Below are 23794 nucleotides of genomic sequence, written 5' to 3' on the forward strand. Positions count from 1 at the left end.
CCCTTGGAAGGTGTGAAACGCATCAGGGCCATCAGGCCGGGAACAGCTCAAAGACCCCTCCCCGAGCCTCACGGCCTCCCGGGAAGACTAAGCCAGAAGTGGGCCAGCTGGCCACGGCCACTGCCTCCCCCCGGGGCTGGCGGTGTTTGCGTTTCCCTCATGCAGAGGAAATCCCACCGAGGTCTGGCTCGTGGAACGTGGGTTTCTGCCTTGGGAGGGCTCAGGGCGCACTGGCTGAAGCCTGCCAGTGGCCAAGGGTGAGCTCCTGGGCTGGGGGGGTTGGGGGTGGTGGTGAGGGCTTGTGACGCTCTGGCTGTCCCTGCTCTGGTTCCCCGGGGGACCTAACCGCTCTTGCCAAATATGCCACCTCCCCTCCTAAAACACGCTGCCCCCTCGCCAGGAAGCGGGCAGTTTATGGACGGTGAGCATCGCCCCAGTCCGTACGTTTGCTTAGAAAATGACAGCACGTGGCTGCTTCTAGAGGCTTCTCCTCAACTCCCTGCTAGGTGGTTTTTAAGATGAGTCTGCGGGATTGTTCTCAGCCGCAGAGCACTTCATTTTAGGGCTGCAGGGGGCTGCGTTCACTAATCCTCTTTATCCCCGAATAGAGACCCAAACCCAGGCTCTCTTAAATGAAGCACAATAACCTGGAGACTCTACAATGAGAAGTGGGACTCCAGCCTCACAGCTTTTCCTAAAAGCCTTCGTGTTCTGGTAAACGGACCCTCAGAGGTGGGCGCAAGCCAGGAGGAGCCCCAGGCCTCCTGTGCAGAAGCCACGGGCTGTCCGTGTTCCCATCTGAATCGCACAAACCACACTTGATGGCTGTCACTGAAAGCCATCGTTCCCAGCTGTACCCCCCACAACCCAAGAACTCTGGTGTTCTGGTTCAAAAGAACACTTGGCTGGAGGTGGAAAGGCCAAGACTTAAAACAAGGACAAGGACAAGGAGGGGCGCCTGGGGGGCCCCGTCGGTTAAGCGTCCAACTTCAGCTCAGGTCACGATCTCGAGGTTCATGAGTTCGAGCCCTGCGTCGAGCCTGGAGCCTGCTTCGGATTCTGTGTCTCCCTCTCTCTGCCTCTCCCTCACTCATAGTGTCTCCAAGATAAATGAACATTTAAAAACCTTTTTTTTAATAATAAATAAAACAAGGACGAGGACATCCACTCAAGGTGGCCACGACTCCAAGGCACACACTTCTGGGCACCCCCAGACCCGCCCCTCTCAGCACGGGGCGACCGGTGTGGACAGTGCCCTGACTTCTCAGCCGGCTGGACCGGGCAGACCATCCAGATGCCCACGGCCCTTCGGGGCTCGGGACCCCTGGCCCGGGGTGGGGTGGGGATGCGGAGGCTGGCAGACCCCGGCGCGAGGCCCAGCTCCCACCCACCGGTTCGCCTGGTCACGGGTTTTTACCCGCGTGACCTTCAACATCGCAGATCGGGACCGTTCCCCTCCCCAACGGCCAGAAAGGAGAGGAGGTGCTTAGAATTGCCACCAGGGACCACTGCTCCCGACACGGGGTCTTTGCCTCACCTGTGCCGCCCATGACTGAAGGTGTATTTTTGGGGTGCCTGCCACGTGCCCTGGGGCTCCAACATCACAGCGGGCTCCCTGCTTATTCCGGCTCGTGAAGGGAGTCCAGGCGGTACTCGGATACCGGGCAGCAGCCCCTCGGCCTGCTGGGAAATTAGGGTGAACCGCCCATCCGCTTGGAGGAAGGGGGTTAAAGCCAAAGAAATGGCTAGAAACAGGAGACTGTCGAAGGTGCTGCTGGTTAGCTCTGCGTCACAGGAGAGCATCCTGCCCTGGGGCCCCCGCCTCGTACGGTGCCTCCCACGGGATGAGCGTTGGCCTCCGGTCGCTCTTTCTGTGGCTCGGTGGCACCCCCTCCACGTCCCGGAGGCCCGGCAGAGCCCCACTGAGTGGCATGCCCTGCGACCAAGGCCGGACCTGGAAAGACGGCCCGAGCCCAAGGACGGGCCCCCAGCCCTGAGGACACCCGACTCCCCACAGCTCAAGCTGAAACGAGCCGACAGCCAGCACCAGGGGCCCAGCTTCCAGGGACAGGCCACGAAGACCAAGGAGGCCAGCCAAGCGCCACCTGAGCACGTCCGTGAGAGGACCCCGCGCCACGGTCAAGGGAGCGAGGCCCGGCCAGAGGGGCGGGGTGGGGGTCCGGCACAGAAACAGGTTAAACCCCGGCCACTGAAGGACTCCCGGCCCAGATCGGAGGTGGGACGGCTCCCCAGAGGAAGCAGCTTCCCGGGATCGTGGGGTGCGCACAGCACAGCGGCAGGGACAGGGACCCGGCAAAGGGAAGGAGCAGCAGCTGGTGGCCGGGAGGGGGTGAGTGGCGCCTCCCCGGGCCCTAAGCATGGCTGAGGACAGGACAGCTCCGTGGACCGTGAGGAGGAAGGCAGGCTGGGGACACGGTGACTGTGGCTGCGAGTGGCCCAGAGACATAAGTGTCTCTGACCAACTCCCGAAGGGGATGATGCTCCCTAGCACCCATGACGAGGAGGACGTGCCCTTGGCCGACCAGTCCGGACCGCAGGGCAGGACACAGGGAGGGAGTGGGTCTTCTCTTCACGAGGGAGAGACGTGAATGTGCGTGTGTTGGGGGGGAAGGGCCTTCTCAATGCCGCTTGGCCAGAACCCTCTGCGCCCAGGGCTCCCGGGCAGGTAAACTGGGACAGGGTCTGGGCCAGGGGGCAGGTATTTTCCAGAGAGTGAGGGTTTTGGCTTTGCAGGCCACGGGCTCTCTGTGGCACATTCTCCTTCCCCTCCTTCTAACAGCCTCTTAAAAATGTAATCGCAGGGGCGCCTGGGTGACTGAGTCAGTTAGGCATCTGACTTTGGCTCAGGTCATGATCTCACGGTTTGTGGGTTCAAGCCCCGCGTCGGGCTCTGTGCCGACAGCTTGGAGCCTGGAGCCTGCTTCGGATTCTGTGTCTCCCTCTCTCTCTGACCCTAACCCAACCCACTCGCATTCTGTCTCTGTCTCTCTCAAAAATAAACATTAAAAAGACCAAAAAAGTAATCGCACGCAGGGGGAGTTCTGGCCCAAGGGCCCTAGTTTGCTCACCCCCAGTCCAGGACACAGGTCTGGACCCAGGAGTCTTGTGAGCAGTTAGTCACAGGTATCAGAGGCCCACCTGCTGGGTGGTCTGTGAGGCTGGGGTGGCCCTGGTGGCTGCTTGCTTGCCTGGCCCCCTGTCCCTCCCCCACCCCACACGCCTCCTCCCTTTTGCAGTTCCTCTACGGGGACCCTGGTGTGGGTGGCTCTGGGGGGGCTTTTCCAGGGGACTAGCTCCTCTTGGGAAGCCCCTGTTGTTCCAAGTGGCTGTCCTGCCCAGTGGGAACGAGCAGACGCCCTAAGCCTCACACCCTGGCCTGACAGCTCTGGGTCTGGGCGAGACTCCAGGGGCCTGGGAGTCTCTTCGTGACAGCAGGCACTTCGAGGGGAGTCGCCAGACCCCAGAAAGGATCGGGGTTGCTAGGAGAAGGCCTCAGGCTTGTGGACGGAACGTCCACATGACCACACGTCCAGGCCTGCGCATCCTGGGGGGTGGGGGGCAAGGACGGTGCCGGGCCTCACGAGGCCCAAAATGGGATATTCCCATCAGGCACCGCCTCGCACCGGCTTTGCGCCAACCGGGCCGTAGTCTTTCCGGGAGGGCGGGCCCCAAGGCCCCGCGGGGTCTCAGACATCCTACAGATGAAGCGAGGGCGTGTGGGCAATCCTAGGCCCCGCTGGAGTTTTCACGTTTTCCAAAAGTTGTAATGATGTTTTACGTTTAAATCGTAAAAAGTTTTTAATCTGTAAGAATTGCACATCACTAACCCTTGACTCTCTTTTTCACTGAGAAGTAAGGATGTTGTGCTGTTGGGAAATTGGGTGTCCCCCACGCAGCACGGGCTTGGCGGCTGGGAATCCCGACGGCCACCTGACTGTGCCCGCCACCTCTAGCCCCGGGCGCGAGGGCCTTACAGCCCGGCAGCCGCAACCTGTGGCAAAGCAACTACGTATGCCTCTGAGCTTTTAAAGAGGAAACGATCCCAAACCCCGGTTTAGTTGGCGCGGCCAAGAGTCCGTCCAGCAGCGAAAACAAAGCGGCTCCGGTGAAGACCTGGCTTTCAGGGAGTTGCAGGCCTCGGGGGCCGAGGCTGTGTCACTGAGAGTCTTGTCCGCGTGCGCCTGCCCGGGGTGCGGGCTTGGGAACGGACCTGGCGTCGCTGTGAGTGCATGTGGCACAGAGACGCGTGCCTGAGCCACGCCGCGGTGACAAGCGCCCGCTTGCATGGTTTGGAGGCCGGAGCAGCTGAGTGGCTGTTCACGTGCGGAGGGCACCTTGTCAGAAGCCAGCCCCCGGTCGCGTTTCAGGGGCTCCGGTCACTGACGCCCGTGCCCACCGTCGTGTTCACGTTGCAGATAAGCCCGACGAGATTGTCCCAGCCTCCAAGCCATCCCGCACCGCTGACAACGTGGCCGTGGAGTCCAGGGTAGCCACCATCAAGCAGCGGCCCACCAGCCGGTGCTTCCCGTCCGTCTCCGACGTGAACGTGAGTGGCCGTGCCCCGGGGAGGCGGGCGGGCCGTCCCTGCGGTGACAGCTCACATCTACGGTAACACCTGGAAACGCCGCCCGTTGCCCAGGCCAGCCTGGTGTAACGCACGTTAGAACAGGCCCACCTGCTGGTGTGGGACCCCGTCCCCGCCAGAACCCCGGGGCTGGAGGCGGGGGGCGGTAATCCCACAAGCTCTGGGCCGCCCCACTGCGGGGTCAGCCCCCAGCCCCGTCTCCCCATCCTTGCTGCCCGCCTTGTTTGTGGCCTCTCACCACATCTTAAGCCCCAAGTGGCCCAGACGCTGTCCGGCCCGGCCTCGGGCGCCAAGCCCCGGGCAGACGGCGCTCTAGGAGGACGGCCTGGGGCCCTGAGCACAGGATGCCAACGAGCTGACGCTCACGTTTCCACCGGGCTCAGCCGCCTCCGGTGCCGCCGACCGGGGGGCGACCAGCAAGCCCAGCGTTCCAGACGAGGAAGCGGCGGGGTGGGCGGCGGCTGCACGGGGAACCCGTTTCCCAAGTGCACGAGGGAAGCTAAGCTCCCCTGGGGCCAGCCCACCTGCCGCAGGTCCGTGCGGGCGCCGCTGGCCTCGGGGCTCCAGGGCAGTCCTTGCGCTTGCTCACCCGCCCCCCGTACCTGGCTCACCTTGTCCTGTGCCGTGAGCCGGTGATCCTGACCCATCCCGCGGAGGAGGGAAACGGACACTCCTGCACTGCCCACCCGCTGTGCGCGCTTTCCTACCGAGCGTCTGCCGCAGCCCCTTCTCAGACGTGTCTGCCAGGCCACGGCTCCACGGGGCACCCTGGCATTTAGAGGCCAGGAGCCGGGGGGTGTGGGGGGGAGTGTCCGGCAAGAGCCTCTTCCGGCTCCCTGAGGCTGCTATGTCTTGCCGGCCTCGGCTGGACACGGCTTGCTCCTGGGGGGGCAGCACGGGAAGCCGTGTGACAGGTGGGCACAGGCGCTTCCGTGTCACCCTCCGGGCCTGGATGCCCTGGGTGGGGCTGGTCGGGGCTCGTCTCACTCCGGGGTCTCTGGTTTGCAGTCCGTGTACGAACGACAGGGGATCGCCGTCATGACGCCCACTGTTCCTGGGAGCCCGAAAGGCCCGTTTCTGGGCCTCCCCCGAGGTACGATGCGAAGGCAGAAATCAATAGGTAAGAAGCATGGCCTCCACCCACAGAGGTTGCCCCCTGGCTCTCAGAGAAGCCCTCAGAGTCCCCCGGGCAGAGCTGCCCCCTGGGGCCCACCCACCGGGGGGCCCTTTAGACCCCCCCACAGACTCAAACTTTTCTACCTGCTGGAAACGACATCCGGCCTCGCGGGCCGTGCTAATGCCAGCGGGGTGACGGGGCACGCGCCAGGAGGGAGGCGGAGGGTGGCCCAGGGCAGCCTAGGAAGCCCCCTCCACCGCCCTGCGGGGACCAGAGTGGCAGGTGGAGGTGGTCGCCTGCTCAACGCGATCCCCACGTCCCCCGAACCGCCCGGTCCCTGCCACGTTTCAAGCGGGTGAGCTCAGCGGACACACTTCTAAGGGTGGTTGGGCCACGTTCTAGAACGCCGACAAACTCAATGTACTGCGTGTCGTGGAAAGCCGCGTGCCTGCTTGTTAATGCCCCAGAGATACCTACGGGCACTTCCGGGCATGCGAACGTGACCCTGCCGGACAGCCCCCTGTGCGATAACCCGACGCTGTCTGTACCGTGTAAAGTCTCAGAGGAGCTGGGCCACTGCCGGACCCGGCTGGACCCGGCGGCCCCAGGCCGGCCCTCGGGGACGCTGCGGGTGATTTCTGGAAGTGCCTCCTGTTATCGGAGGCCTGGCTCCTCGGTCACTAGCGTGAGGTGGCGCCCGGTCCGCGGCTCCTCAAACCCGCCCGCCCCAAGAGCTCAGGGCCACAGCAAAGTAGCGTAGATGCCACTTTGTGCGCTGGCTCTGTAACTGGTTAATAACAATTCATTTCCTCCTGTCAGACAGCAGAATCTTTCTATCAGGTTAGTGAACCTTACGCTTCGGAATCTGTAATCTGAATGTAACCCCTATACTTACTCCGTAAGGCGTATTCTTAAATTACGACTCCTTGGGAAAGTTGTCGGGCGACCCACGTGTTAGCGACTGGTCGAGAAGACCTTTTAGAAATCCGTCTGTTCGATGCCAAAACGCCCCCCCACAGGAGTACGTTAAATTGGGAATACCCTTATCGAATGGAGATTTTCATTGGAATAAGTTACCGTAGTTTGTCCTACAAGTTTTTTGATTTGAAGTAATCCATTTTGTTACCTCCTTGAGCAACCCGCATGCCCCCCCCACCCCCACCGAGTGAGACCCCAGTGCCTCCCATCTGTCGGCGTCTGTGTCTGTGTTTCGCTTCCGTCTCCTCGAGTGCATTCTGTTGACGTTTCGGTATCTCGGACTGTTGGAAAGAGGGTCTGGAAAGCCTGGCCCAGCCGGCCAACACACAGAACTGGGGCCATCGCCATGCCGGGCCCCTCAGCACTTTCACACCCGACATCATCCGCTGCTTCGTCAGGTGGGGTCCTGCCTATGACGTGACCTGACTTTGTGCCAAGTCAGCTGAATGTCGACCCCACTTAATCGTGATGCTGGGAAACCCCCCGGGCCCAGAGGGTCTTAGGCGGGACCCAGACGGGCTCCTGGGGCCGGTGGCCCAGGGTCTGCTCAGGAAGCTGCCCCCGGCTTGGGCTAAGGAGGAGTCTGGGCTCCCTCCCCCTGTGGCCGTGTGTCCCTGATGGCCCGGGAGCACCAATACCCTCAAGCCCTTGGGTGGCCCAGAGAAGTCAGGCAACAAAACGGGTCCCTGTCACGGGGGTGAGGCCGGCTCTATCGCCCCTCGGCCGCAGCACCGGCCACGGCACGTCAGTCGATGCGGTGGCACCCTCCCCCTCATCTCCCACGGGCGGCGTGACAGTGTCGGCCCCCAGACCCCACGCCCCGGGCCCGGGCCAGGCCCGAAAGGACAGATGCGTCCCGATCCAGCCCAGTCCCGACGCTCGCCCGCACACACGTGCGCGCGCACACGCGGCGGCCTGCCCCGGGCGCCCCGCCGCGGCCCCACACGTCGCTCACACCTCTGCTCCGGGCACCACAAGCGGAACACCTCAACAGCACGCACTCAGTGGCTCCCAGTGCCTTTCCCCTTTTTCCTTTCTTTTCTTTTTCCCTTTCTTTTCCTTGCGGGGGGGGGGGGGGGGGGGCTCGGACGGGCCCCGTAAGCTCCTGGCGTTGTGGCCTGTGCTGTGCTCCGCGAACAAGTGCTCCGCTGTGAGTGTGCAAGACGTAGGGCAGCGCACCGGCCTAGGGGCTTGGTGGGGCGCTGCCGTCACGGCCTAAAGCTGAGTCTGCCTTCTCCTTCTGCAGGAATAACGGAGGAAGAGCGTCAGTTTCTGGCCCCCCCGATGCTGAAGTTCACCAGAAGCCTGTCCATGCCCGACACCTCGGAGGACATCCCTCCCCCGCCGCAGTCCGTGCCCCCGTCCCCGCCGCCCCCTTCCCCCACCGCCTACAACTGCCCCAAGTCCCCGACCCCGAGAGTCTACGGGACCATCAAGCCGGCGTTCAATCAGAACGCCGCCGCCAAGGTGCCCCCCGCGGCCCGCTCGGACACGGTGGCCACGGTGATGAGGGACAAGGGCTTGTACTACAGGAGAGAGCTGGACCGCTACTCCCTGGACTCGGAGGACCTCTACAGCCGCAGCGCCGCCGCCCAGGCCAACTTCCGCAGCAAGCGGGGCCAGATGCCCGAAAACCCGTACTCGGAGGTCGGCAGGGTGGCGAGCAAGGCCGTGTACGTGCCCGCCAAGCCCGCCCGGCGGAAGGGCATGCTGGTGAAGCAGTCCAACGTGGAGGACAGCCCCGAGAAGACGTGCTCCATTCCGATCCCCACCATCATCGTCAAGGAGCCCTCCACCAGCAGCAGCGGGAAGAGCAGCCAGGGCAGCAGCACCGAGATCGAGCCCCAGGCCTCCGAGCAGCCGGGCCAGCTGCGGCCTGACGACAGCCTGACCGTCAGCAGCCCCTTCGCTGCCGCCATCGCCGGGGCCGTCCGCGACCGGGAGAAGCGGCTGGAGGCCAGGAGGAACTCCCCGGCCTTCCTGTCCACGGACCTGGGGGACGAGGACGTGGGTCTGGGGCCGCCCGCCCCCCGCGTGCACGCCTCCAACTTCCCCGAGGAGGCCGACTTCGGCGAGGAGGGTGGCGCCGAGCCGCTGTCGCTGCCCGCGCCGGGGGCGGCGCCCAGGGAGCCCGAGAACCATTTCGCGGGAGGAGGCGAGGCCGCGGCTCAGGGGGAGGCCGGCAGGCCGCTCAATTCCACATCCAAAGCCAAGGGCCCCGACGGCGGCCCCGCGGTGCCCCCCAAGGGCGGCAGCGTGGCCGGCCCCGAGAACTACGTCCACCCGCTCACGGGGCGGCTGTTGGACCCCAGCTCCCCGCTGGCCCTGGCGCTCTCCGCAAGGGACCGAGCCGTGAAGGAGTCGCAGCAGGGCTCCAAGGGGGAGGCCCCCAAGGCCGACCTCCACAAACCTCTCTACATCGATACCAAAATGCGGCCCAGCGTGGAAGCAGGCTTCCCTCCCGTCACCAGGCAGAACACGCGGGGGCCCCTGAGGCGGCAGGAGACGGAGAACAAGTACGAGACCGAGCTGGGCAAGGACCGGAAGGGCGAGGACAAGAAGAACATGCTCATCAACATCGTGGACACGTCCCAGCAGAGGTCGGCCGGCCTGCTGATGGTCCACACCGTGGACGCCACCAAGACCGACCGCCTGCTGGAGGAAGAGGAAGAGCAGGCCGACGCGGAGGCCAAGCCAGACAGCCCGCTGTCCGAGGTGCCAGAAGGCGCTCCCGAAACCGAAGGTGCTTTACAGATCTCCGCCAGCCCCGAGCCCGCCGCCGCCGCCGCCGCGCCCGGCAGGACCATCGTGGCGGCGGGCTCCGTGGAAGAGGCGGTGATCTTGCCATTCCGCATCCCTCCTCCCCCTCTGGCATCCGTGGATTTGGACGAGGATTTTATTTTTACAGAGCCATTGCCTCCCCCCCTGGAATTTGCAAATAGTTTTGATATCCCCGATGACCGCATCGCTTCCGTCCCCGCCCTCACGGACTTGGTCAAGCAGAAGAAACACGACGCCTCCCAGCCCCCTCCGTTGAACCCCAGCCAGCCGGCCCACTGTGCGGACGGTAAGAAGCCGGCCGGCCTCTCCAACTGCCTGCCCGCCGCGTTCCTGCCACCCCCCGAGAACTTTGACGCCGTGACGGACTCTGGGATCGAGGAGGTGGACAGCCGGAGCAGCAGCGACCACCACCTCGAGACGACCAGCACCGTGTCCACGGTGTCCAGCATGTCCACGCTGTCGTCCGAGGGCGGGGACAACGTGGACACCTGCACGGTCTATGCGGACGGGCAGGCGTTTACGGTGGACAAGCCCCCGGTGCCTCCGAAGCCAAAAGTCAAGCCCATCATTCCCAAAAGCAACGCGCTTTACCAGGACGCGCTGGTGGAAGAAGACGTGGACAGCTTCGTCATCCCTCCCCCGGCGCCCCCGCCCCCGCCGGGCAGCGCCCAGCCTGGGGCCGCGAAGGTGACGCCGCCGAGGACCTCCAAGTTGTGGGGTGACGTCTCGGAGGTCAGAAGCCCGATTCGCTCGGGCCCGAAGGCAAACGTGATCAGCGAACTGAACTCCATCCTGCAGCAAATGAACCGAGAGAAATCGGCCAAGCCGGGGGAAGCACTGGATTCGCCCACGGGCACCAAGCCCGCCAGCCTCGCTCCCAGGTAAGTCCCACGGTCGGCCGGCTTAGACAGAGACCGCCCCCTGCCGGCCTTCCCATCTCGTCCAGTCAGTGCTGACCAGGAAATGCCCTTGGGGAGCAGCCAGAGCGGACGCGCGCGGGCCACACCTGCTACGCAACGCCTGCGTCCCTTTCCCCTCCTCTCCTGGACGCCGGCACAGCCGAGTGCGGACCGCATCCACGCTGGCAGGACGTGGCTCCCCCGCGTAGACACCTGTGATAGAAGGCGGCCAGCCACGGCAGGCCATCCCTGCCCTGGCTTCCAAAGAGGAGCGCTGCTCCCCGCGGTTCTGTGTTCTCCAGGTCCCTGCCGGGACCCCCACCCCTCCCCCCGCCCCGTAAGGCCATTCTGGAGCCTCGCGGAAGCCAAAACTGGTGAGCTCCACCAAGCTGGTGGCGGGGGAGGAACCGTGCCAATGGAGGGTGAGCGGGTCGGGGCGCGCACACGTGCGCGTGTGTGGTGACGCGTGCACGGATCCTTCTCGCCTCCTCCCGTCGCCGACCGGCCGGAGGGCTGCGGAGGTGCCAGGCTGTGGCTTCACTAGTCAACTCGGAGGGAAATGGCAGCCCCCCTGCCGGCCCTTCCCATCCCGGCTGGCAGGCGTCACGGAAGGAGGCGTCCGGCTGCCCACGGGGTAGCCAGTCACAGTCTGACGCAGAGTTCGAGGTGCTGCCGTCGCGGCTGGGGGTAGAATGTGAGGGGCCGCTTGTGAGGCTCTGCCCAGGCACGCCACGCCCTAGAGCGGGCCGCTGGCTCTCTGCCTGGAGCCTCTGCCCAGACCCTGGGGGTGCCGGGCGCTCCCCCCGCTGTCCCGGGAGCCCGTTGTTTGCTGGCCTCCGCTGACGTCCGCGCCTAGGTGTCACTTTGACTAACCAGTCTTCTCCGTACTCCCGTTGGACAGGCGTTTGACTCACACGTCTTGGGCCGTTAACCAGCAACACCACACCGTGGTTGGGCCTGCACGTGCGGGCCAAGAGCCACGGTTTCCCCAGCTGTCTTTCCGTATGGACGTAGATCAATTTCTCACGTGGCTCGCGTTACACCCGGGAGAAACACCGATTGGCCGGCCGTGGTAGAAAGAAGCGGCACGGTAACACGCCGTCTTCGCGTAGAGAATCCACCACCAACTGTGAGGTTCAAACGGTACCGCCAGTTGAAGACAGAGTCCGCAGAAGCCCCCATTTCTGGTAGACGTCTACACACAACTTCAAATGTTATAAACTCGAAAGTCCTAAAGGACTTAAAAGCGGTCGGTTTTGCCCCTTCCCCTTAGGTAACGGTACAGCTCTTCGTCGCTACCTGACGTGAGAGCACAAGTATTCGGATGCTTTCTCCTCGTGTTCCACACCCTACCGGGTGCTGGCATGTGAGCGAAGCATCTTGAGGACACTGACTGGGGAGCAGGGGGGCAGGTAGGGACTGTACCCATTCCCCAGGAAGAGTGACCGAGACGCCGAGTGGCAGGTCCCCGTGCGCGGCAGGAGGCCGAGCGGGGACTCGGGCTGAGGTCTCCGCCTGGCGCTTCGCCTCCTTAGCCACGTCTGAGCACGGGAGGGTCCCGAGGGAGGAGTCCAGGGCTCAGGCTGCCGAGGCTCCCCTCCCCGGTCCAGGGGCCTCCTCCGTGCCTTCCCCAACCGGGTGAGCCCCCCCGGGGGTCGGGGGCAGCGGGCGTCGAGCTGCGCCTCCCCAGGGCTTCCCCGCCCGCGCTCCCCTAGCGGGGAGGGGCCTCGGGGCACACGTCACCTGGCGGAACCCGCCGGATTTCTGGAGAGCTGCTGCAGGACCGCCTCCAAGCGGTGCTCAGGAGCCAAGGACAGCCGCCCCCGGTCCGTTCTGCTATTTATAACCCAATTCACTCACAACGCGAACATCAGCCGGCACCTACTGAGGCCTCACCAAATGCCGGGCCCCGTGCTCTGCGGGGCCTGTGCTTCTGCCCGGTGAGCACAGGAGCAAACCGGAGGCCGAGAGGGGGAGCGCCTGGCCAGGGTATTCCACCGGAAGGCAGAGAGCCCGACCTCCGACCCAGGGGGTGTCTCAGGGTCCGACTCCTGCACCCTCGGAGGAGCCAGAGAACAGCCTGGGACGAAGGCGCGGCCGGCCAACCTGCCCGCGGGGCTGAGTTCGCCGAGGGTGGCTCGCCTGAGCCCGGCCGCACACCCAAGGCAGCTCTCTGCTGGTCACCAGACGGCCTCCGGCACCGATGAGCACCAGCAGCTGGCTTCCTATCCTCTGCTCTCGGCCAAGGCTGGCACTGACGTCGGTGGCAGCCGATGGCCCCGAGGCCCAAGGACGAAGAGGAAAGTCATGGCCTCTGGGCACTAAACTGGGCACTTTGCCGGCTACCGAGGCTTTGCTGATCCCACGGCCTCACCAGGCAAAGCCCTAAGTGGATGTGGGCTGCTGACAAGGGTGAGGCTGGTGACAGCTGCTGGGCAGGGGAGGGGAGGCCGGGCTGCCCCCTCGCTTGCGGGTCTGTCCCCGGGGCAGGCCTCTCCCCTGCTGGGTCTTGCCTTGGTTGTCAGACCTGGGTATTTGCCCGTTTGGGGAGCAGACACAGCCTGCAAACTCACCCGCCAGGACGCTCCCTGCCACGTCTAAATGCATCTCGAGGCTCCTGCCGGCACGGCCCTGGCGGCGTGAGGCCCGGGCCTGCGATGAAGGGCGTCCTCCTGAGGACAGGGAAAGGTTTTTCTAGGCAGACGGAGGGGCGGCCGTGCGCGCGAATCGCATCCCCACAGAAACGGTGTGGTCTCCCGAGAGAGGGCCGAGTTTTGGAGCTCACCCCTTTGGGGTCACCTGCCCCCTCGGGTCCTTCTTAACAAGTGCGGTGAGACCCTCACTTCTCACCAGAGCCCAGGGTGGGACAGGGGCGACGAGAGCGACAGGCCCTCGCTCACGGGGGACACGTGTGGCCGTTCCCTGAGATCGGAGAGGACACGGGTCTGGGGGTGTCTGATTACGAATACCTGGTAAGGAGGTGAGCGGGCAGCCTTCCCACGTACTATCGTGGGAGGCGCCTCCTCGGACCACCTGGAAACACCCCGCCAGGCAGGCAGTTCAGGGGAAAGGGCGCCTTCGGCCGCCTGGGCTGACTTTTCCAGGAAGCAGCCTCAACTCTGAAGAGAGTGTCAACCTAGATCAAAGGGCAGGGAGTGGGTGAGGACGCGGCAGAGCCCCGGCCGCTCCCGGGAAGCTCAGAGTCAGGGTGCCGGCCCGGCCACCCTCCCTCCACCGCGCTGGAGGGTCCCCACGAGTGGTGTTCTCCCCACTGGGGGGCGCCTGACATTTTGCCTGAGGTGGCGTGGCGAGGGCAGGCTCCCCCAGGGCAGAGCTGGGAAGCGACGGGACACCATCCTTGGGCCCGGAAGCCTCACTGGCCGGGAGTCCCTGGGCTGCAGTGTGGTAGGAACCAGTGCCAGGCCGGAGGGCCGAGCGGAGCAGGAGGGGTCCACGCCCGCAGGGGCCCGGGCCCTGGGACGCCGGGCAGCAGACGCACGGTTAGTGATCGTCTCTCCTGAGCCTTGGGACCCACCCCCGAACCAGACGACGTTCCAGGTCTCTCCTCTGGGGAGCTGCGCTCGCGAGGGGGAAAACAGACAATAAGGGATGAGACAAACCCAGAGCACAGCTAGTGCCACAAAGGAATGAAAGTATATTCACGAGTCGACTCGGAGTGCGCATGGGCAGGAAGGAGGTGACCGTCCTTGAGGAAGGGACCTTTGAAGGACCTGAAATACGAAAAGGAGCCAGCTGTGTGGAAAACCAGGAGCGGAGCGTCCCAGGCACGGGGGACGCGAGCACAAAGCCCAGAGGCCAGAAAGCGCTCTCCACACCGAAGAAACTGAGGCCCCCGGAGAGGGCTGGCAGGCCGTGGGGGGTGGCGGAACTGCGTTCCGAACAACGGCGGCCATCCCGGGCCTGCTCCAGGCTTAGCCCGACCTCATCTCCGTGTCATGAAGATTACCGGCAGCCAGGCGGCTCTCGTGGTGGCACAGGTACCCTTCAGCAAGCTGCTTCAGGGTCCACGTGCAAAGGCCAGCGGTCCTGCGCTCTGCAGACGAGGGGGTAGATTCGAAGCCCGAGGGCCTCAGGAACGCAGAACAGCTCCGCTGGCCTGAGTTACACGCTGTGGCGCCCCAGACGTCGTTTCCAAAGCGAGATACGCACGCTGCTCTTTGCCCAGCATCCCCATGGCCCCAGAAAGTCAGTCTCACTGTGACCCTGTGTGTGCCGGGAGGAATAAGGACAGCACAAGCTGGTGGGGATCCCCGTCTGGCTCCCGTCCGGAGGGCCTGGCATCAGCTGGGTCCCCAGGCCCCTCCGGATCACCTACCCTTCTCGGTGGGCCCAGCGGTAACGTGGGCCTGGCCCTCCCCGCCGCCCAGACACAGATGGGCTTGTGGGGGGAGGAAAGTCATCCCCTGGAGGCCCCGGGGGTGGGGGTCCAGGCTGCCTGGAGGTGTGAGCAGGGCCCAGTCCTCGGGAAAGCAGCCCTCAAGCTCCTGGCTGCCCTTCCGAGGCCCCCACACGGCCGCCCCCCTGCGTCGGCCCTCGCCTGGCCCCTGCCTCCGGCTCTACGGCGACTCTGCAGTATTGGTCCTGAGAGCCTCCTGGTTTTAAAATAAATCAATTTGGGTTGTCAAAAAATTATCTGGGCCCAGCTGGTCCCAGAGCACAGACTTCAAAGCTGGCTCAGTAACAGAAGCTGCTTAATGGCGTTTTCACAACCTCAGTGCCGTCAGGCCGGCTTTATCATCTCGTGGCCCCCGACTGAAGCGTTAAGGGGACGTCGGTGCAGATAATTAGGCGAGTGCTACTCACAGGGGCTCGCGAAATTTGCTTTCGGTGTGTTTTCTCGTAGACCGTATTCCAAGAGGGTTCTCCCGGCCCGGCTGCGGGCTGCCCCTTGCTCATGCGACCTCCCGTTGCCAAGTCTGGTCCTTAGGGTCTCTCTTTCCGGTCTGGACGTTAGGATCGGTCCGCGGGAACGCGTCAGGGGGTGAATGCTTCTCCCTGGAACCTGGGTTCCTTCTTGACCTGCTTGGACGTGAATGTTCCGGCGGGAGGACCCAAGGCACCCGCTCACGCACCCGGTCCGGCTCGTGTAACCTCGGACATGTCACTTAACACGCCGATCAGGAAACAAGCTTAACTGTCTCCACCCGCCATCCACACAGCAATGACACTGCACGCCGACTGTGGGCCAGAGCCCGGGGAATGCAGACAGACTGGGGCCCTCGGGGTGCTCAGGGCCCGGGGTGGCTGTGAGTTCTGGGTATCAGAGCCAGCAACAGGCCCCAGGCGTGGAGTCGGGGAGAGACACCGATGGCAGCGCTCGGACCTCGGGCAGGCTTGGTCCTGACTTGGTTCTCCTCCCCGTCCCCCGTGTGTCTGTAACGCCCCACCTGTCGAAACGCTGTGCAGACAGCTCCAGCGCGGACAGCAAACACACCGAGCCGTCGTCACCGAGTGGCCTCTGGCCCACATTCAGTGGTGACTGTTCCGGAGCCAGACGGAATTTGTAAACACGGTGAAAAAGCCACTTGAATCTGCCTCCCCCCATCCCAGGTACCCGGTACTGACTGATGACATAACAGCACGTCTCTGTGTATGTCCCTGGTTAGCTCTCAGTTCTCGCTTTAATTCCGCTTCCATGTGGATTTGATCTAAAAGGCGGCATAGAGAGTGCTGATCCAAGGGAGAGAGAGAGTGTGTGTGTGTGTGTGCACGCGCGTGCGCATATCTGCGTCTGTGTTCCAAACGAGGGCAACAGATTCCTGTGCGTTCCACCCGGGAACCCAGCAGTTGCTTAGCAACGTAATGATCTCTGCAACCAGGAGGACCCGGTGAATACTGTTGGCGTGGGGAACCGAGAGTAACAGAGGTACCAAGGAGGAGGGCAGGATGGGCCGGGCCAGGGCCGGCCTTCACTCTGCCTCTCCGACTCTCCCGGTTACTCTTTCCGGGGCGATATCCCGCAGGGGTCGGGGGCCGGCCCCAGACACGTGGCCAGATCTGATGTCCCCCCATCGGTAGCCGCCGGCCTCTCCTCTCCTACCGTGTAGATTTGCAGCAAAGCACGGGAACCCAAGGGGCGCCCTCCCGCACAGGGCATGTTGATTCGGCCTTCACGCTGCCGGCGCGGAGCCCAACTTGGGGCTCGAACTCATGAACCAGGAGGTCGTGACCTGAGCCCAAACCGAGAGTCAGAGGCTCGACCGCCTGAGCGACCCAGGCGTTCCCCCGTGTTGTCTCTTTCTTGACGGGCTTTCCCTGACGGCGGTCTTCTCTGTACTTCCATGCTCCCAAGCCACAGAAGGCAGGGTTGTGAATTTCCCATTGTAACCACGAAAGCAAGGCCCGTGTTCATCCTCCGCTCTGGGCTGCCGTGTGGACCGCCCACTCGGCCTGCCTCCTGGGCCAGAAAGGACGAGCATCAGTAGATTCTCGGCCAGTGTCCGCACCACTGCTTTCGTTTCATCTGTCGAAAGAAGCTGCTCTGTTTTAATTTTAATTAATTTTGCAGTGTTGTCTCAAGCCATTCCATTCTGTCATTTTCACGTGCTCTCGTGATGGGTGTTAACAGAAGAGGGTCGTGCTGAGCAGAAGTAAGTGCTGCCCGCGAAACTGCCTTGACCTCTGGGGTGTGCTGCTGTCCCTCCCTGCTGCCCACCCGCGTGTGGCGGAGCCTCCTCTTCGCCTCTGACGCTAGACGCAGCCGCCTGCGAGCTTTCCTTCGAAAATGAACACTCCCAGCTAAGTGAGAACGGTTGGGATACTTGCAGTGGGCGAGCGGTGCCGACCAGCGGCCTCTGCTCAGAGACGCCCCCACGCCCTGGCCGTGGGGCCCGGGCTTGGGGACGGACTCCCACACCGTACCGCTGTGCCGGGGCCGCCCGGAGCCGGGGTCCTGGGCGCCGTCGCCACGCGTCACCTTGGGAGAAGGCACCCCGGGACTGTTGCCGCGAGGCAGCGCCCGAGCAAGGGGGCTCTTGTGGGAGGCTCGCCCACTCTCCACGGCACGGCTGTCCTCCCCCAAAGGTCCTCGGCCCGAGTTACCAACTCGGATCGCCTCTGGATGGAGCAGCCTTGCGTTGACTCGTGATTTCATCTCCACCATCTTGGCTTAATTGCTGTTATCGCAGCAGAACGAACGGGTCTTCCCCTGAACAGATGGGCCCTGCCGCTGTGCCCCACCACCGGGGGGCAGGCGGAGAGGCCGCGCTAAAGAGCACCCCACGGCGTTAGCCGCGGCCCAGGCTGGCACCGGAGTGGGCTCTCTCCAACCCGCTTGGGCACCAGAATCTGCAGGCTTCTCCTTAAATCTCTGCTGCGTCCACAGCCGACCCCTCCCTCGGGAACCCAGATCTAGATACGGGAGGTGCTGGTTCCCTCTCCCTGCATGGGGGGGCCGGACGCCAGCAGGGCTCCTCCCCCTTGATGCTGAGTAGCCCAGCCTGGCAGTAGCAGACGGGCGGTCTTTACCCTCCAGTATAACCGGCACCCACAGCCCCCGGGGCTTCTCGACCGGGTTAACAGACCCCACCTGGGGCGCCTGACCCCCAGGAAGCTGCCTGTGGACGGGGCGGGGGGTGGGGGGGGTCCCTCGACGACTGCTGCTCCAGCATTCCATGCTTAAAGCCACAACAGCTGCCACCGAGTGGGGAAGTGCCACGAGGCTTAGAGGCCTCGAGGCAGCCGACTGGTGGTTATACCCAACTCTATCAGTGGCAGAGAAAACAAACAGCAGCAAAAGGAAAGCTGAGGCAGAGAGCGGGCAGAGCGGGCCGCGTGCCCAGCTCACCCCTCCCTTCATAGAGGCTCCCCCGATCCCTGTCCTTGTCTGTTTTCACCGCCCACCATGTTAGCACCTGTGCCACTCTCCCCGTGCTCCCAAGCAGGCCCCCGCTCTCGCCGGCTGGGAGGGAGGGGACCCCAGCTCACACATGGAGACAAAGGCTCACAACGTGCACCCACTGGTGTTTGGCCGGGATCTTTCCGGAAGGGGGCGGGTGGTCCATCCACACTCCCGTGAATGAGCCCAAAAGGCAAGAAACCCACAGCTGCTCTCGCCGCCTCCCCAGGGGCTGTGGCTGTCCCTGGGCAGCGGCACGGATATGCCTTCAGTTTGGGGGCAGCAGGGAAGAGGGTGAACCGGGGGCCGGACGGCCTGCTGCGGGCCCTGGCCAGGGCGGGGCTGCACCTAATAAGGCCCCTCTGTACAGGCGAGCACGCAGACCAGAGCCTCCTCTGGTAGCACGATGCAGCCTCGTCACCCCCTCAGTGCCAGTGCAGGTGGAACCTCAAAGATGAGGCTGCCCCCGGCCCGGCCGCTGGGCTGCACCTGCCACAACAGGAAGGGCACGGGGGGGACTCCCGCTGCCACTCGGGACAGCGGGGTTCCTTTCAGATCGCTGCTTCTTTGCCAAGCATCAGACACCACCAGCGAGCCTCTCACGCTGGCTTCACGCGGGGCTGAGACCGCCCGAGCGAACCACCCCATTCTGCGGCAAAATGGCCCCGCCGACGCTGGGCAAAGTCACAGCGCTCGGGCCCAGTACAGGTCGCGTCTTGGCAAATCGCTCCTTGCTTGCTCTCAGGGTCCGTGGACGGTTTCCTCAAACCCCAAGTGCCCCCAAGCTAGGTGTGGGGCTGCCCACTCACTGCAGCAGGGCCAGCCTGCAGGGGCCCTTCCCCGCCCTTGTCCCTTCAGGCCGAAAGGCTGAAGGCCTGACAGGCAGCTGGGAGAGACAGTCTCCCCCGAAGGGCGCTCTACCTTCTTTCTACCTGCCCGAATGGAGGCAAAAGACGTCCTTGCCTCCCGCTGGCGATCTACCTGTGATGTCCCCAGACACATCGCACCCAGGGAGCAGGACCTCGTTCAGGCCCCGACCTCAGGTCTTCGAGGGAGCCCTTAAAAGCGCCTCAGTGGCCATCCTCGTCTGGCCCTCACTGCTCCCGCGGCACAGGCGCACCCCCCAACAGGCAGCCGCCCCCCCCCCCCCCCCCGCCCCCCGCGCAGGGCCAGGTGGGTGGGCGGCCTCGGTGTGTGTGCTGTGGTGTCTTCTCGGAACTCTGCCTCCTGCCCCCTTCCTCCCTGCCCCGGTCCTGGCGTGGCGCGTCGTCCGCTCACTTGCCGGTGCACCTGCCCTCAGCATGTCTCCCGCCCCCTCCTCGGCGACCCGCGTCCCGCAGGCCCCGCACCGCGACCCGGCTTGTGACGCTCTTCTCTCTTGTTGCCGTTTCAGAAGCCCAGAGGTCATGAGCACCGTCTCAGGTACACGGAGCACAACGGTCACCTTCACGGTTCGCCCGGGGACCTCGCAGCCCATCACCCTGCAGAGCCGGCCCACAGACTTTGAGAGCAGGACCTCAGGAACGAGGCGCGCCCCGAGCCCCGTGGTCTCGCCAACGGAGATGAACAAGGAGATTCTGCCCGCCCCCCTGCCCGCTGCCGCTGCCGTCCCTTCCCCCACGCTCTCAGAGGTCTTTAGCCTTCCAAGCCAGCCCCCGGCCGGGGACCTGTTTGGCTTGAACCCAGCGGGACGAAGCAGATCGCCGTCCCCCTCCATACTGCAACAGCCAATCTCAAATAAGCCTTTCACGACTAAGCCTGTGCACCTGTGGACTAAACCAGACGTGGCGGACTGGCTGGAAAGTCTCAACTTGGGTGAGCATAAAGAGACCTTCATGGACAACGAGATTGATGGCAGTCACCTACCAAACCTTCAGAAGGAAGACCTAATCGACCTTGGGGTGACTCGGGTCGGGCACAGAATGAACATAGAAAGGGCTCTGAAACAGCTGCTGGACAGATAAGGGTGGCTGCTCCTTTACCTTCACAGACTCCTTGTTATAAGTAGAGATGGGCTTCTACTGAAATATGCAGGCGGCCAAGCACGGTCTGTGAGCGCCAACCCCATTCCACGGGTTCGTCTCCCGGTACCCAAAGAAACGCCGAGCGTGTCCGGGTGTGGCTGAGCGAAAGCCTGGCGGCTCCCCCACTCTGCACGGGGGCTTCACGGGCTGTTTCTGTGCAGCAGGGGACAAGGGGAGGGAGTCCTGCCACCACGGAAAAAGTGTCACGGCCTGCCTCGCGGCGTGCAGGTGACCTCCCTTTGCCAGGTCCCAGGGACGCCCCCGCCGGTTTAGCGCGGGAGCCCGGCTCTCGCAGGCAGACACCGGTGCGCTCCACATACCTCCTGAGACCTCCCTCCTCTGCTTTCCGGGCAGCTCCCGCCCCCACCCCCAGGCCCGCCTCAGTTCGCGGCCTCCGGGAGGACACTCGATGCTCACTTGCTCCTTTCTTTCCTGCACTTGGCTTGCGGTAAGCCACCCCAGGCCTGTCTCTCCGGTGCCCCTCGTTGGGCCCCAAAGGTAGAGAATCTGTTTTTTTCCTTTGGATTCTTTACCCCGCCTCCTCCCGCGATGTGCATCCGTGGTTCTCTGGCCAGGAAGTTCCTGGCCGTGGTGGGGAATCTGATGGGATCGTGCCCGGCTTTGCTTAGCTTTCTTTCTTTCTTTCTGCAAATCTATTAGCATAATTCCAAAGTGGTCAAACAGATGTCACGTGGAGTTAGTCAAAGCACAAAGTCACGATTCCGAGCAGGAGGGGAGGCCCGGCCCCGGGAGCCAGCCGGTGCGCGGCCGCCTGGGTCTCTTCTGGGGGAAGAGCGGGGAGTTGTCCGCCGAGCGTCCCCGGCGCGGTGAGAAGGGGATTCTCTGCCTTTCGCACGTTTTTAAAATGGAAAGCGTGTCTCGTTCTGCAAAGATCAGAGCAGGTGAGCGTCCACTTGACCACGAGGGGGAGACACAAGGCTAATGGCGGGCATGTGCTGCTGTGGGGGAGACGGCATCTTCCCCGGGTGCCGGGTGGGGCACAGTGACCTCTGTTCTGAGCCCGGCCAAGGGTAAGCATCTCTGCCGAGACCGCCCCTCTGCTCTCTGAGGCCAGGGAACCCCACCCGTCTGGCCGGTACGACAGGCTTTTTGAGAACCCGGTGGCTGAGGCGTCCGTCCACACAGGACCCAGGGTCCAGAACACGCAGTGGGCTGCAGGCTGAGGGTGGGAGCAGACACATGAAGAAAGGAAAGACGGGGAGGTTTCCCGGGCTGCACCAGGCAGGCCCCTCTCTCGCGAGGTTTTCTCGAGTCGCGCCCATTCTCTTCCCTGGAGTCCCCTCCCCTGTGACAATACCTCCAATTTCCAAGGGAGGTTACCACCTGCACAGGGGTCACCGGACATCCAGCCAGGCTTCCAGCACATTCTCCCACACTTGGAAGAAACTCGAACAGCAGGTTTTGGCTTTTATTATGATTTCAGAACTAGCCTAGCCCATCTCTAATTATAAAAACATGGTATTTTTTTTTCCTTTCTTTTCTTTACGCTCACAATCAAGTGTCTGATTAGGTCTGGAACAGCTCTAGAATGAACACGTAAAATTTAGCAATTTAAAATCTCTTTCTTTACTGCAAGTTTAAATAGTTGTACAGATAGTTTATAAGCACAATATTTTAAGAAAAAAAAAAGTGGCTGGTCTACTAGGCAGCCTTTGTGCCACTTCAGTGCTAGAAAGTTAAAGAAAAAAAAAAAACTTTTGTGATTTAATAATACTATTTCTGTGGAATTATAAAAGTATGACCTTTTTAAATCAACCTTATTTGGATGCATCTGAACCAGCAGAGCTGTGTTATATTTTCTATCTTTGCTAGAACTTCGTCATCGAAGGACAATTATTTCTTCAGAAGTGGTTACAATTCACGATGCAGCGGTTTCTCCAAAAACAAACACGCACCCTCCCCCCCCACCCACACACACACACACACACACAGACACACACGCACAGTTTTTCCAGCCACGTGCCCCCGAATTGGAAACTGAGTTCCGGCCCTTCCTCCGTTCCAAACCCCTCTGCAGTCAGACTGGACCTGCACGCCCCACCCCTACTTGAAGTCAGTTGAACGTGAAGGCGCTTCTCCCCCCCCCCCCAGCCCCCCCCCCCCCCCCGTGCCCTTGCCGTCTCTCCGTCGTGGGGTGCGCCAGGACGCCGTGGGTGGCCTGCTGAGGCCGCCTGCTCGTTCACAAAGTGTAAAGGTGGTGGTTTGGCCATTATTCGTCTTCCATTTGGTGAGATTGCCAAATTCAGTCAGTACACCGCCTCACCGCGGCCCTTCTTTCTTCTACCTACTGCTGGCATCACCTCCGTGGCCAGTGCCAGGCGACACGCCGGGGCGAGGTGCGAGTGAGGGAAAGGCGCTGCTGGGTTGCCACCGGTGGCTGTAGAGCCACTGGACCCTGGCGGCCGGGCGGTGAGGGTGGCTGCCACTCCCTTTCTTAGACTTCAAGCCACGGGCAACTAACCAGAAGCGAGCAGACTGCAAGGGGAACCCGAGAGCTGAGCAGTCATCAGTTTCTGCCTTGTCTTATTAGAGAAAAGTCACAGGAGCCCGCGGAACCTGCACTGACCGAGAATAACACGTGTTGCCAAGACGAATCCATCTCGAGCCCTAGCCAATGGTTTTGCTCCAGAAAGCAATAGTTCCTCACTTAACTCGCTGCCCAATGCTCTTCCCCTGCCCCCCTTGGACACGTTAGGACCAGGCCCTCTTCCATGGTGGGACAAACGTCAAACTGCTCATATAAGGATCATGTGAATACTATTCCAGGTTTTCAGATCAACTTTTCTTACCTACTGTAATTTAAATAAATTGCATTTACATGCCTCGTCTCTGTAACATTGTGTATACAAAACCAAAATTTCTCCAGATGTAAATTATGTACACCTGCCAAGATACCTTCTCCAGGGTGTCTGTGCACATTTTAAGTTAATTCATAGAATATAAAATGACTCAATGTGACTGTTGATTTGCTGAACTCTACATATCACAAAGTGGGTTATCTGTGGTACTTTAGTTAGTAAAATGGTGATTTTTTTTTTTCTGGGTTACTGAACAAGCAAGCATTACCCAGGTGATCTGGCAATGACTTCGTGTGTGGGCCACAAACATGGATTTTTTCCCATTAACCAATTTTTTTTGTTGTTTTTTAGAAACTAATATGTTTCACACTACGGTTTGTGTAACTTGTGTTCGCATTTCTCTGTGTTGCTGTTACTTTTGTGCTTTTATTCCTTTTAAACTTTATTTTGAAAAAGAAAAAAAAAAAAAACGAAACAAAAAACGAGCTCCTGTAATTTGCACTTCCTCCCAATCCTTCAATCTCTTGTATGGCAACCAAAATGACTGTAAGAGAAATAAATATACGATTGCACTAAGGTTGTGGCTCTGATTACACACAGTGTAGCTGTCTGAGTGGACAAGTTGCCGGCTTGCAATCTCACGCAGGTAGGACAACACCGCCACTCTACCTCCGTGCAACTGAGCAGGTACTAGGTTTCGTCCAAGAGCAAG

At 62.2% G+C, this 23794-nt stretch overlaps 1 protein-coding gene across 3 annotated transcripts in view; it reads left to right on the plus strand.

Annotated features, from left to right (window-relative positions):
• The window catches only part of SHANK2 (SH3 and multiple ankyrin repeat domains 2), a 492081-nt gene extending 468423 nt beyond the window's left edge, over positions 1-23658 (plus strand). For all 3 annotated transcript variants that reach the window (XM_053899336.1, XM_053899337.1, XM_053899335.1), the window contains 5 exons: positions 4437-4567; positions 5615-5726; positions 6543-6563; positions 7948-10363; positions 19633-23658. In XM_053899336.1, the coding sequence (XP_053755311.1) occupies positions 4437-4567; positions 5615-5726; positions 6543-6563; positions 7948-10363; positions 19633-20203 (3251 nt within the window). In that variant the 3' untranslated portion in view covers positions 20204-23658. The remainder of the gene's footprint in view (positions 1-4436; positions 4568-5614; positions 5727-6542; positions 6564-7947; positions 10364-19632) is intronic.
• Positions 23659-23794: the final 136 nt, after the last annotated feature.

The sequence above is a fragment of the Panthera pardus genome, unplaced genomic scaffold (genome assembly GCF_024362965.1).
Source record: "Panthera pardus isolate Hobbes unplaced genomic scaffold, ASM2436296v1 HiC_scaffold_12, whole genome shotgun sequence".
NCBI classification, from domain to species: Eukaryota; Metazoa; Chordata; class Mammalia; order Carnivora; family Felidae; genus Panthera; species Panthera pardus.